Source organism: Artemia franciscana, chromosome 8 (assembly GCF_032884065.1).
Source record: "Artemia franciscana chromosome 8, ASM3288406v1, whole genome shotgun sequence".
In the NCBI taxonomy this organism is placed as follows: Eukaryota; Metazoa; Arthropoda; class Branchiopoda; order Anostraca; family Artemiidae; genus Artemia; species Artemia franciscana.
Window position 1 is genome coordinate 8,312,157 of NC_088870.1, and position 14,715 is coordinate 8,326,871.

Sequence of the window (14,715 nt, forward strand, 5' to 3'; positions counted from 1 at the left end):
TTACCTGTTATTTCTCGACTGCTAGAAAAGTGTATTAACACTAGAGTTTATGATCATTTGGAACTGCATAATCTGTTAAATCCAATTCAATTTGGCTTCAGAAAGGGAGAACCACAGAGATGGCATTATCATATATAATTTCGATAATCAATGGAGCTCTTGATAATAAGCTTAGAGTAGCGGGTCTGTTTCTTGATTTGGTTAAGGCATTTGACACTGTTGACCACCAATTACTACTTCGAAAATGTGAATTTTATGGACTAAGAGGGGTTACTTTAGCTTTGATTTGTGATTATCTCCAAAATAGAGAGCATTATGTTCACATTAATGGATTTTCTTCAAGTAAGAGTCTTGTTAAATATGGTATCCCCCAGGGTTCTGTGTTAGGGCCTACTCTTTTTTTGATTTTTATAAATGATCTGCCAAATGCTGTTGCAACTACTTCTAGAATAGGGGATATAGTGAATCCCGCACCTTCGGGAACCAGGATCACTACACCCTTATTTGCTGATGATGCGACATTGATGTGTGTTGCCTCAACTGAACAACAACTTACCTCAACAATTAATGCAGCAACGACTATGAAATGTCTTTGGTTGAAGATAAACCGCCTTGACCTAAATATAAATAAGTCAAATTTTGTTATTTTTTCACGGTCCCCAAATTATTATCCTTGGATTATGGAAATAGCTACACCGAAGGGAATTGTTAAGCGGTCAAAGTCCGTTAAGTACCTTCGGATTATTATTGACGAAATTTTATCATTTAAGTGCCATGTAAAAGCTATAAGTAGAATATTATCGCGGAATTTAGGGATTATCCGTAAACTAAAACATTTATTTCCTTCAAATGTTATACGGTTATTATATTTTTCTCTGATTCATCCGTATATTTTGTATTGCTCGTCTGTATGGCTTGGGACATTCCCCTCAATACTTCGCCCAATCCGCGTACTGCAGAATAATGCCATTAGATCACTTTGTGGAATAGGGAACCGGGATTCGGTCAGGTCAATGTATAGTACGATAAATATAATGCCTGCAGACGGATTGCGTGATTTTTATACACTGGTTTTTATGTATAAGTACCATTATGGGTGCGTTCCAGAATGTTTTACAGGAAGTTTTCGGGATAGGTCTAATATTCATGATCATAGAACTCGAACAAGTGGAGATATTGAGGTTCCTCGCCTAGTTTCAAGTAGGACTGCTTTTTAAATTATTTATAGAGGGGCTAAGCTATGGAATAAGCTTGTTCCAAGTATTAAAGAATTGCCCATTAATCAATTTAAGGCCGTGCTGCGTGTGGGGTTTCTTGGTAGGTATACCTTTGAAATAGATTGAGATTGATTGATTTAGTATTGAAAATAATTGTTTATTTTTTTTTCTTTTGTTTTCTTTTTTTGCTTCGGGATCATGATATTATGTTGTTTGATTGTGTATGAATTATTTATATAAATTTTTTTTCTCGGTACACGGTTTCACCTTTCTGCTCATTTTAGATTAACTCATTGTTTTTCTGTTTTTGTTCTTTTTTTCTTCTATTTTTTGTTCTTTGTGTTAGTAACACACCCTCGCAAGCAACGCTTTTGGTGTGCTACCGATTGATTTTGTCTTTGTTATTTCCTTTGGTTAATAAATTAATACTACTAAATTAATACTACTAATACAAACATACGGGAATTCTATGTGTAACTCAAAACATTTTGGACAATTCCAATAATTTTTTTTTTTTTTTACATTCCATATAAAAAATGTGCTTTGTAATGGAAAAAATGTAACTTGCATGCAACAGTGAAGGTCCAAACGATTTAGGGTGTCTTCTGCTAAACAGATAAGTGGACCATCAAAAGCACTGAGAAAGTGAAACATTCATCCCCGGTAGTTAAATTTCCTCAGTATTTCTCATCCTGTAGAAGGACATATACTCCAAGAAAGGCGAAGACAAAACACTTAAATTTCGGATGATCATTCATAAGTATAGCAGCAACTGCAACACAAGGAAGCAAAACCTAAGCCTGGCCAATGACGTCAACTCTTGGTAGCTAAACTTATCCAAGAACATTTTTTAAGACTCTTTTTTTTCTCAGAATTATGGAGAGACATTGTTAAAGTTATGTTTCAATTCAGTTGTTTTTTAAAATTGTTGGTCCCTATAGCATTCAGGTCATTATTAGCTAAAAGTTCATGAACAAACACGGAACTCACTGCAGCATCCATGTCATAATTTGGAGTTTAATCCGCATACTGTAGAGGTGTTTTAAAAGGTGGGGGGCTCTAAACCTGCTTGTTAATGTTTTAACCATAGAAAGCTGAAGTGCACATAGGGAAACGAGTGGAAGTTTTCACCCTGAAAATCCAATAGCTAGAAGTTTTTTCAATGTTCAGCCTTGAAAATCCAGTGCTAAAATTTTCCTCAATGTATTGAAACACGTCGATTTTTGCTCCCCCCTTCAGTTTACTGGCAGCTCAATCTCCCCTTCCTAGTGCCCGGATATATCTCTGTGTCAAAAAATAAATTTACAAATTCTATTGTTTTGCCTTTCGTTTTGTAATTATTTCGGTATCACCATTTACGAGTATAAAACCATAATAGTACAATTCTTCACTGCATTCATAAAATTTATATTTGTTTAATTTGAAAAGGTGCTTCGACCCCAATCCCTCCCCTTTAATCACAAATATAGCCCTGTTACATACAGAAAGCTTTTCAATTTGGTTAGTTTTCATAACATTTAGACTTATTCCTCATCAATGGTTGGTTCATAATCCAAAGTAATGCTAATTCAAAATTGAAATGGCAAAATCAGCTACTGTAGCTACTGTAACCTATCGGCGTATGGGTAGGAGGGCTAGGATATAGTTCATCTGGAAGCAAAGATCAAATGAATGTAAATTTTCTAATTATAACAAACTAAGAATTTTGTTATTGTAGTGTTTAGTTAAGAAACACTATTTTAGTTAAGGAGAGGGTCTTTTGTTTCGTTTTCTTGGCACAAAATTCATAGTTGTATAGCTCTTATTTGTATATAAGGTGAACTAACGGTTGCCTTTTGAATGCATGCTAAAACAGCCGGTTATAACATCCTTAAATTGTCAGGTCAAGCGTCTGCAATTGAAAGTCAATTACGAAATTCTCTTGGGTGAGGTCAATAGCTAGTTTTATTTCAGAACAAAAAATGCAAGTAAAGATTAGTCTTCATTTGGAAACAGTTATGAACTGGATATTTATTGCAGGTGTTTGTTTTTCTCTCTACTTTTATACGAAATACAAGTTTTAGATAAGGGGGAGGATGAGAAATTAAATTGCCTTGACAGACTTTACGGACCAATCAAGCCAGGCCAGATATATCAATGATAAAAACTTGCTGACTATTGTATAGTTTGAGCAATGTGAAGAGGGGCACTTAGGCATATAAGGCAAATAAAATTAACCAATGACACAGCAAGCGAACTGTTTATCAGCACATGTCAGGAAAACAAGGTTTGTAGCAGACCAATTTTACGTTTCGACCATAGAACTCCAAAGGAAAATTTACTATTTAATTAAATTCAGGAGGATAAGGACAAGTAAGGTTAACATCTCTAAAAACCAAATGGGTATTGGGATCATCAAAAAGTCCCCAAAGCCAATTTGGTATTTTGACCATAAAGCTCCAAAGATGAAAGGTAGCATTAAGTTCCATTAAGGAGGAGAAGGGCAAGTAGAGTTAATATCCTTAAAAACTTGAAGACCTATATCGCCAATTTGGGATATAGGATCATTTTTTGGCGTTTTGACCATAAAACTCTACGTAAAATGTGTTATTAAGTCTAATTAAGGACGAGAAGGGCAAGTAAGGTAAACATCTCTATAAATCCATAGGGTGATGGACCATCGAAAATTCCCCAAAGCCAATTTGTCGTTTCGACCATAAAACTTCAAAGGAAAATGCAGCATTGTGTTCAATTAAGGAGGAGAAGGGAAGGGCAAAGAAAGTAAGAATCTTTAAGGACATGTAGAGTACTGTATCATCAAAAATTTCCCGATGTCAATTTGGCTTTTTGACCATAAACTCCAAAGGATAATGTAGCATTAAATTCAATTAAGGAGGAGAAGGGTAAGCAAAATAAATATATTTAAAACCCATGGGGTATTGGATCATCAAACATTTCCCAACGCCAATTTGGCGTTTTGACCATAAACTCCAAAGGATAATTTAGCATTAAATTCAATTAAGGAGGAGAAGGGCAAGTAAGGTAAGCACATTTAAAACCCGTGGGGTTTTAAAGCACATTTAAATCACAAAAAATTTTCTAGCGCCAATTTGGCTTTTTGACGATAAAACTCCAAACAAAATGGCATTAAATTCAATCAAGGAGGACAAGGGCAAGTAAGGTAAATATCTTTAAAAACTTGTGGGGTGTTAGATCATTAAAAATTCTCTAACATCAATTTGGCGTTTTGACCATAAAACTCCAAAGAAAAATGTAGCATTAAGTTCAATTAAGGAGGCTGGATCATCGAAAAATCCCCAAAGCCACTTTGGCTTTTTTACCAAAAAACTCCAAAGGAAAGCTGGCATTCAATTCAATTAAGGAGAAGGAGGGTAAGCATGGTAACCATCTTTATAAGCCTATGGAGTATTGGATCATCAAAATTCTCGAGTCATCAGCCTGAAGGTGAAAGGGGTTTTACTGATATTTACCAATTTATAGTCATTTGGGAATGGGAGAGGTATATACCCTTCATGGTCACCTCTTTAAATTTTACGAGGTCTAGTCTTCGAAATTATTGAACACTGTACACTTATGCTGAGAATTACGGCGAAGATAAACGACCACGTCCTCAACTGTTTTCAAACGTAGTTCATACAAACATTCAGCTCCCTCCATAAATTCTGTAAGATAAAGTTACACGAACAGTCCCTTCAGTCTCCTTAACTTAACAGCTCAATATATAATCTTTCTGCTCCCATTAGTAGTGGTGGTTTTGAAGGTCCAATGTGAACCCCATCCCTTCGAATCCCAGTCCCGACACTTTTTTTAGGAACCATTAAAACTCAGGTGCTTGTTACGTAAAAGGGTTTGTTTACATTTAGTTGTTGGAGTGTTTACTTATGTTAAGGGTGATGTAATCTTGCGTGGCTTACTAGATTTATTGGTAAGAATGCATTCTTGCCTGACTTGTAAGAGGTCAGGGCCCCACCAGTCAAGTGGGGAACCATCAGTTTTAACTGAGGAGGACAAAGACCTGGGATGCTACTTAATGACGATGTATACGTGGGATATTACATGACACTTCAAGAGATTTCTTTCTTAAGGATTTCATTTTTCATACAAGGGTTTTTTAAATTTCATGTTACTTCAAGTTTTTGTTTCTTTCAAGGATTTTTTCTTCAAGATTACATTTTCTTTCAAGATGTTTTTCTCAAGGAACCTTTTTATTCCAAACATTTAGTTCCCATTAGGGTTCAAAAAATATTTCTTCTCGATGGAAAGGAGCGCTAGGCAGCTTGACCAAGAAAACCTTGACCAAGAATTTTTATTGAGGGAACACTTTCTATGCGGTAACCTATTTAAAGCACGAAGAATTTCTTGTTCTGCTTTCTAGAACGATTGAATGGATCGCATGTTTCAAACCCTTTCCAAATAAGAGTGCCCAAGCATCACAATCCTATTGATCAACTAGATGCACCTGCCTGTAACATTCTATTAATTTGAATCTTGATACTAGCAAAATCACAATTTGAAAAATAAAAAACTAAACGAAGAAAAACGAGACACTTTCTTGAATTTAATTTTTTTTTATGAGAGGTTTTAATGAAAATGCCATGTCTCTTTGAGCCAATACTATGCATATTCACGCTACCATGATCGTATGCGGTTTACCCACCTTTGTAAGCAATATCAGAGGAAAAGGGTTGTTACTAGAGGTAAGCCATATTAAGAGATATTCCTGAGGGGTCTTAATGAAAAACCTTCGTTTCTATTGCACTATGAGATGAATCTGCCGGTTATATTCCATTAAATCCTGATAATAGCCAAATCACATTTTAAAAAATGTAACAGGCAAAAGAAGAAAAAAGAGACACATCCTTACATTCGGCTATATCTGAGAGGCCTTAACAGAAATGTCGAGTTTCTTTTAGCCAAGACAATTCAGATTTACACAAACTCGACATTATGTGGCTAGGCCACCTTAACAAGCAATTGCAGAGCGGAGGGAGGTTGTTAGTAGAGATAAATTTAAACCATATTAACATATACCTCGGGAGGGGTCTAAAAATGTCTCGTTTTTATTGTTCTATTATATGTATCCCTATGTTACACTCTGTCACTTTAGATCTTGATACTATCAAAATCAAATTTTGGAAAATAAAACACACAAACGAAGAAAAAGAGAGACATTTTTGCATTCGCTTATTTCTGAGAGGTTTTTACGAAAATACCACGTCTCTATGAGTCAGGACTATGTATATTGACACTGTTGTGGCAATATGTGGATAGCCAGCATCCTAGCCAGCTGTTCCAAAGGGGGAGGGTTGTTATTAGAGGTATATTGAAGGCATATTAAGAAATATTTCTGGAATGTCTTACTGAAAATGTCTCGTTTCTTTCGCTGGGTGTTATATTTAAGTCCCCCTACAAGGTTTTTTTTTAATGCCTCTCACTTTAACTTTAAGCTGTAGAACGTGTGAGTCTGGATGCCGAGTGACACCCTTCTGGCACTCTTCATCATTCCAAAGGCATTTTTTGGGCATTTTCCTGCAAAAAACATCCGCTTAAACTAGAAAGGATCGTTTAAACTTAATGACAAATCCCACAGAGCTTTCTTCTAATCATTTCTGGCAATTGAGGCCAGCGTGGCACAGACTATCAGCTTGATGGTACCCTCTGGAGCATATTATCACTAATAAGGGGTTTTCAATCTTTCCTCCACGAAAAAAAGTTATATGAACTAAAATGTCCATTGTTTTTATTTGAACAACAGGAGCCTTTCATTTCAATGTTAGACTGCAATGTTCCATGGTGATTCCCAGCCTGCGACAACTAGTGGTATACAAACGGTACGATATTTTCATGATATAAAATGTTTTGAATTGTTTGATTCGTGTTTTCACAAGCCATTCATTCTTGCGTTTTAGATATAGCTCTTAAGTTTCAACACCACTTCTTAGCTTGATCAAAACATTTGATCTATTTCAACATGTTTCGTCTTTAATTTTATATTTCCTCAGTTTTGAAAATGACATAGAATTAAAACATTTCTCAAATGAGCCTTCCCCCCCTATCGTTCCTAAGGCATTCTCAGATATTTTTTTATAAAAAAGCTCTAAATCTAGTATTTCATCTTTTCGCAAACCAGCCCCAAAGTGACGACCCATGGCAATTCACATCCTCTTCTCCTTATTTCCAGCGATATTCAAAAAGTTCTCCTTTTTATTAAAAAGACATAGAATTTAAAATATTTTCTTGGATAAGTCTTTTGCTTATTCCCAAAACATGTAGAAATCCAAAAAAATCCTTAGAAATCATGATCTACCCATAGAAATCCAGGCAAACTCATAGAAATCAAGACCAAACTGTAGAAACCAAGGAAACCATTAAAATCAGGACCAATACATCAAAATCATAGCCAACGTATATAAATAAAAAAAAATTCATAAAAATCAGGGCCAACCCTAGATATCCAGACTAAACCATAGATATCAAGACTAATTCGGAGAAATCAAGATACCAATATGTAGAAATCCATAAAAATCCTTAAAAATCTTGACCTATGCATAGATATCCACTCCATATCTTAAAATTCAAGACTAAACAGTAGAAATTAAGGTCAAACTCCAAAAATTAGACCAATCCGAATAAATCATGAGATCAATATGTAGAAATCCAGACCGAAACATAGAAATCCAGAGCAAAGCATAGACATCAAGAGACTAATACATAAAAATCCAGGCCAAACAATAGAAATCAAGACCGCTCCCATAGAACAAGCGATCAATGTGTAGAAATCCAGAACAAACCCCTAAAAATCAAAACCAATAGTTAGAAATCCGGAAAATTTTTTGAAAATCCTAAGCGCTGAATAGAAATTAACCAGAATTCATAAGATTAAACTTCTGCCCTAGAAACCCAGACCAGATCCTAGAGATTAATACCAAGCCATAAAAATCAAGAAATCATCATGTAGAAATCCAGAACAATCCTTAGAAACTATGGCCAGTATATAGAAATCCAGACCAAACCGTAAAAATCAAGAGCAAACTTTAGAAATTTCTGCATGTTGTGGCAATAAGGAGAAGGCCCAGTCCAAAAAATTCTATTTTTTGTTTTAAAAATAGTTTTAAATTCTATGCCTTTTTTAACACTAAAGAGGAATTTTCTACGGAATCACTGGAAACAAGAAGAAGGTGACAAGAATCGTCATGAGGGCATCACGTTGGGGCTGGTTTGCAAAAACACGGAGCAAAGGATTAAAATCATTATTATATCGTGAAAATCTGAGAATGCCTTAGGAATGATAGTGGGATCATTCAAGAAATGTTTTGAATTCCAAGTTCTATTTAGACAATACGGAAATATAAAATTAAAGACGAAACATATAGCAATAGATTAAATGTTTTGCTAAAGCTAAGAAGCGATGTTTAAACTTAAGAGCCATATCTAAAATGTAAGAAGGGGATGGCTTACAAAACACGAGTCAATGTATTCGAAGCATGCTCTTATGATGAAAATATCGCACCGTGTGACGTCCCTTGAGTGTCACGGACTGGGAATCACCATGGAACACTGCAATCTAACAATAAAATGGTAAGTTCCTGCCGTTCAAATAAAAATAATGGTCATTTTAGTTTAGAAAGTTATTTTTGTGGAAAAAAGGGTAAAGAGCCCTTCAGTGTGAGAGTATGCTCCAGGGGGTACTATCAGACTGATAGACTAGCCATGCTGGCTCCAATTGCCAGGAGTCATCAGAAGAAACGCTATTGGGAATTTTTCATTAGGTTTGATAGATCGTTTCTAGTGCAAATGAATATTTTGCAAGAAAATGCCTGAAAAATGCCTTTGAAATGATGTAGAGTGCCAGAAGGTGCCCTCTGTGATTCATAGTTCAACATGGTTACGTGAAATACCTTTTACTAACACGTTCTACAGCTTAAAGATAAGGTGGGAGGTGTTAAAAGAATGTTTCTACGGAAGGGGACTAAAATCTAACACCCTGTCAAAAAGAGAGGAATCATCATTAAAACCTCTCAGAAATATCTCTTAGTATGATATAAATTTACTTTTTTAAAAACCCTGCCCCTCTGGAATTGCTTGCTAGGGTGGGCTATACCTTCCAGAAATATATCTTAATTTGGCTTAAATTTACCTCTAATAACAATTCTCCTCTCTGGAATTGCATCTCATTTTCAGTTTTCCTGAAACTGGAATTCAGTTTTCCATCTTTGTGAGCAATTTTAGATCCTTATTTTTTTTAAATTTCAATAATATCAAAGTTCGGGCTTGGTGTATACCTTGGTGTATGGGATTGGTCTATACCTTCCAAAAATACATTTTAATTTGGCTTAAATTTAAATTTAAATTTAAGCAATTTTAGATCCTTATTTTTTTAAAATTTCAATAATATCAAAATTCGGGCTTGGTGAGTAAATCCGTTATTAGTAAACCCAGTAATGCAACTAGTTACTTCTTTGTATTTACATTTTAAGGCTACTGTCTGATCGGTCTTACTCGGCTTCAGGCTATATTTTTTCACTGGTTTACAGAATTTGTTTCATTTAAACAAAAAGTCTGATGTAAATTGACATAAAACTTTCAGTTTTGCTGTGATAATCATTTTTTTAATATAAATTATTTTACCTAGGGTTCAAGACTTCGTGAAACATGTTTAAATATTTAATATTTTATGATTTAATATTTTAATTTTTATTAAAATAAAAATACTCACGCTAAATTTAGTGTGAGTGTACTCTCAACCCATTTAAATCCATAATTGACTCATCCAGACACCTAAGCCCCCTCATCCGATTATGCCAAGGACTCGATTTAATATTTCGAACTAATATTTCGAGTTAAAGTAGTCCTTCCAAAGAGGCGACATTATCAAAATTGGCCAGCGAAAAAACCATTTCCTTGGTTTTATTGAGACTAGGTCGTTTCATTGAGGTACCTCACTTCACGCAGAAGCATAGACTTTGGTTTTCTCGTATTGAATTTTAATTCGCTAACGTCATCATCAAAGTCATTTTTTCACCAGTACCTCCCCCAAAATTCACCCTATTAGTTGAAAATAAACAGCAGACTGTAAAAGGGTTAAGACTGTTTGTGCAATCTCGTGTAAAGGTAATGTTTTGTTTCTTCGATTACTGAGACAGGTAGAAGATGTCCCAAACACTGAACGCACCTTTTTATGGTCTTCCCAAATACTCTGATCACTAATACCCCAAATTCTATTTTGGACCCTTAAGGTGATAACCTTGTTCCTTATTTTCAGTCTGAAGAACTGAGATACGAACATCTCATTTTTTGGAAAGCCTTTTTACCTGCCATTTTTTCTAGCATTGTAGCTAATTAGGTAATTTGGAATAACATTTACGAAATAGTATATACAAAATAAATAAGAATACGATAATAACTGCTGAAATCTTGCAAATAAAATGTTAAAGTCGTTAAATTGTTTATTATAAGAAACTGTAAGAATTATAATAACTACTATTTTTTCTAGTATCACTTTAAGGGTCATTTGGGCTATTAGTGATCAGAACATTTGAGAAGAGCGTAAAAGAAGTGAATTCAGTGTTGCAGACATCCTCTGCCAGTGTCAGTAATCGAAGAAAAAAAATACCGATATATGAGATTTCACAAATAATTCTAGCACAAATTTTATATTGAACCCCTGAAACCCCTAACCTTGTTTCTTATCTTAACCTTTAAGAACCAAGGTACAAACCTACCATTCAGTAAGATCTGATAAAAATAACAACACATAAACGTTTGATATCACTACTTTACTGAAAACTCGGGAAGACCTCTAATAAGTTGGCAAAATTGTGAGACTGATAATTTTTTTTTAATTTAACAGCTTTGATGATCATTAACCTTTGCATGTGGTATATATGACTGTGAAATATCAACTTAACATTGGATCTAGAATGATATGCTTTATTGGAGGCAATAAAAAAGAAGCAAAGTTTCACCTTAAGAGGCCCTTAAGAGCTCAAAATGGAAGTTGTAACGGGAGCAATTACTATATATGGAAAGCAAAGTAATCAGAAATCAACCAGTAGAAATCAACATAGCAAAGAAATCAAACAACTAAAAAAAACCTAAGGTCTAGCTTTAATAGTTGGCTGCCTATTCAGTAGGCTATATAGAAATGTGCAAACGTTGTATATTTATACATTTTACTGTTTTAGTTAGTTTGACTATTGTGATCGCCGATCTGGATCCCAGTAGCGGCGATTTCGTAAAGGATGATATGACTTTTGTCTGTTTGGAAGAAAACTCATACTGCATACCAAGATCATTGTGTCCCCTTCAGAATGCTTCTCAAAATTACGTGGTTCAAACTAAACAGGATCCTGGTCAGGTATTTATGTTGAACTTTGAATGAAGATTTTATAAATAAATAAAAATCAAGGAACTTACTAGAGGGTCCTTGATCTTCATGCCCACCCTTTACCCCCAAGATTAAACCGCTTTTTTATAACTGTCTTACAACTCTCCTGTTTTTTCTTGTTTCAACAAATATTTTCCAACACTCCAAACCACTAGCCTCCTTAAGAAATATTTGTGTGTGAAGTTGCTAAAACATAACAGATAGTGGCGTCTTTGTAGGGAGTAAAGGGGGCAGCTGCCTCCCAAGAATTTGGCCACATACTTATTAAGTGACTTAAAAACTACTGCTTGTTTTAAGTTTCAAATTCGCTTTTTCTTTGATGATTTTCTTTATTAAGCCATCTTCGTTTTTAATATAAAATAAGGCCAAAAAAAGGGCCATTACACCTCCTAATATGTTCAACATTAATATTTATACAAATATATTGCTGTTGATACCTTATTGTCAAACAAATAGGTGAGCATATTTAATGCTAAAGTTGCGAAAGTGTTCTATACTTCTTTCTTCACCACGTTTGCTCAGGTCAAGTTGTTTCCCTTGATACGTAACGGTCTTTTACTTCCTTAAATCTATCAGTTCAATGTAAGATTTTCTTGCTTTCAAACTTTCAAAAATAGATATGACTAAAACCTGTACATCTGCAAATAGGACAGAAATGGAATCGTCGAAAAACAAGAATTCATTGAAAATTGGAAATTATTTTTCATTAAAAGACATGAAAAGAAACAGAAAAGGAAATAAGTCATAGTATTTTTTATAATAATATTCGTACTCTAGCTGGATATGTCAAATTAGTTGTAGTTTAGTCATAAAGGTTAGTAATGGGGAGGGGTCAGCTCTAGGAATCATTTAACTGCTTGAATTGTTTACTTCCAATATTTAAATCAAAATTCTAATATAGCACCGAATTCTCTTAATTGTAAATGAAACAACTAGTGAGCACTGATAAAGTTCTATTCTTTGCGTTTTAGATTCACATACTAACCCATAAATATAGAACTGCCTCTTTTCGCATTTCGAAATATTTCTTTTAACCAGCTCCAAAAGAAAAATTGAAACAAATCTGAGGAGGATTATTACTGCTATTAATCGCATTTCGCGTAATGCCAGTGCTACTTGTGCGACATTTACCCTGCATCAGCAATGCTCTACGAAATGGCTGCTGCAAGTAGGATAAAGTGAATCCATATAAATTATGTATATTTTTCTCACAAATTAGAAATTTTATGCTCACAAACAAGCGGTGCCAGCCCATACTCTTTATCTATTGATATCAGTTTTAATACGCAACACTAGAAGACGGTTTCGCTTGGTGAAGGGATTTTAGAAACAAAAAACCAGGGCTTGTTCCCCCTTACAGAAATGTATACCTCCCATACCCTGATTAGCACAAAAGAGATTGTTAATTTTTCTAGATTTTTTTTCACAAAGACACGAAGGGGAAGGTAATTTTCAAGATCTAGGTGTCAATTTTCCCCATTCGATTGGCATCCTTAGTAAGTTCTAATTAATGTGAAGTTTTTACAACAATGCTGCCAGGAATTTTTCAGATTTTCTGGATATTCTTAATCAAACAATGATCAACGAATAAGTTAATGATTCACACATTTTCTTTTCGAACACTTCAAATTAAAAATATCATCACAATTTCAAATCTAAACACAGATTTCCAAGAATCCTCCACACAGGAGAATTTCCGCAGAGGTGGGAGAAAATTTGTATGTCGAGTTTTTTCATTGGATTGCATCCTTTTTTGTTATTTTTCATTAAAAAAATGAAGTTTGGTGTGTTTGGGTCTTCGGATGTCATGTGTCACTTTATGATTGCCTTATAAAGTCAAATTTTTAAGGAACAATTAAATATAAAAATTATTTTCTAAATGAACCCATTATTAGCTCTCTATGATGCTCATGTGTCCGACCCAGCCTTTCCATTCTAAAAATGTCAACCAAATTGCGCGTTTAGTTCACCATGTGGCACTTTATGATGACCTTATCGAGTCTAGGCATATAAAAAAATGATGAGATGTAATATTTATCTTTTACGTATCCTTAAACAGCTCTCTATGATGTTCCAGTGTCTCAATGGCTAGAATGAAAAATAAGAGGACATATTACTGCTGCCCATGTAAAAAAAGTGATGTTTTCTTGTTCAATGAGTATCGTGTATTGTGCGATTTTCATGTACAAGGTTTCAACAATGGTAATTAAAGGGTAAGCATATTGATTTGCAAATACATCGTTTTCGAATCACATTCAACTGAATGACATGATGCATAGGATTGCTGGAAAAATGCTCAGTTCAACTGCCAGATTCTGTCTTCTATGATGGGCGCGCGGGAGTTGGAGGAAGTGGAATAGGGCATGCACTTTAATATTAACGGTAAAACTGGCAAAGAATTCGAGCTTATTAAACTGACCATCAGCCACCCGAAGTGTTTACAGTACACTACTGTCGTCTGCACCAACTCGTTGCTGAGAGCCTTAGTAAAAACTGAGCCCACTACTTAATTTGTGTTTGTTTAATGCGTGTGCATTATTTATTAATGTATCCTGTAATATTTTTGAATTTAGGCGAGCATTGTTTTTACTAAATAGTAACTTTTCTTCGTTATTGCTAGAAGAAAAATGTCCTATTGAAGACTTAAGGAAGGAAGGGGCTATCTTTAATTTTCAACCACTTGGTACAACCCCTCTGTACACCCATCAGGTGGAAGAGGGCTCATATTGTCCCAAGACAGGGCCAGCTGGGCTGCTATGTATCCTGGAAATTGTTAGTTCAGAATAAGCGCGTCCTTAGGCTCAGTGATGTAAGATGGCCACACTTTTTGGTTTCTTAACCAGTACCGTAAAAACCAGTTTTGTCCAGCTTTCAAATTTGATATGTTTTATGACCTTATTAAAAATATAATTTGTATCAATTTTCATTGGTTCTAACAGGCTAATGAAATCAATAAAGGGCAGAGCTCCTTACTTACTTTTTTTGGCTTAGAACTAAATTAATAAAGCAATAGGAAGTAGAACAAGAAGAAAAGGGTTTTAAACAGTTCGTGGTAACGAACTGTAAGTAGGGAGTGACCAAGATCAATAGTAACCAAAACTATAAAAAGCG

At 34.7% G+C, this 14,715-nt stretch overlaps 1 protein-coding gene across 1 annotated transcript in view; it reads left to right on the forward strand.

Moving 5' to 3' along the window:
* Positions 1-3,147: 3,147 nt before the first annotated feature.
* Positions 3,148-14,715, forward strand: part of LOC136029937 (uncharacterized) — a 49,136-nt gene continuing 37,568 nt past the window's right edge. Inside the window, exons 1-2 of the mRNA XM_065708474.1 lie at positions 3,148-3,236; positions 11,402-11,574. Of these exons, the coding sequence (XP_065564546.1) occupies positions 3,179-3,236; positions 11,402-11,574 (231 nt within the window). The 5' untranslated portion in view covers positions 3,148-3,178. The remainder of the gene's footprint in view (positions 3,237-11,401; positions 11,575-14,715) is intronic.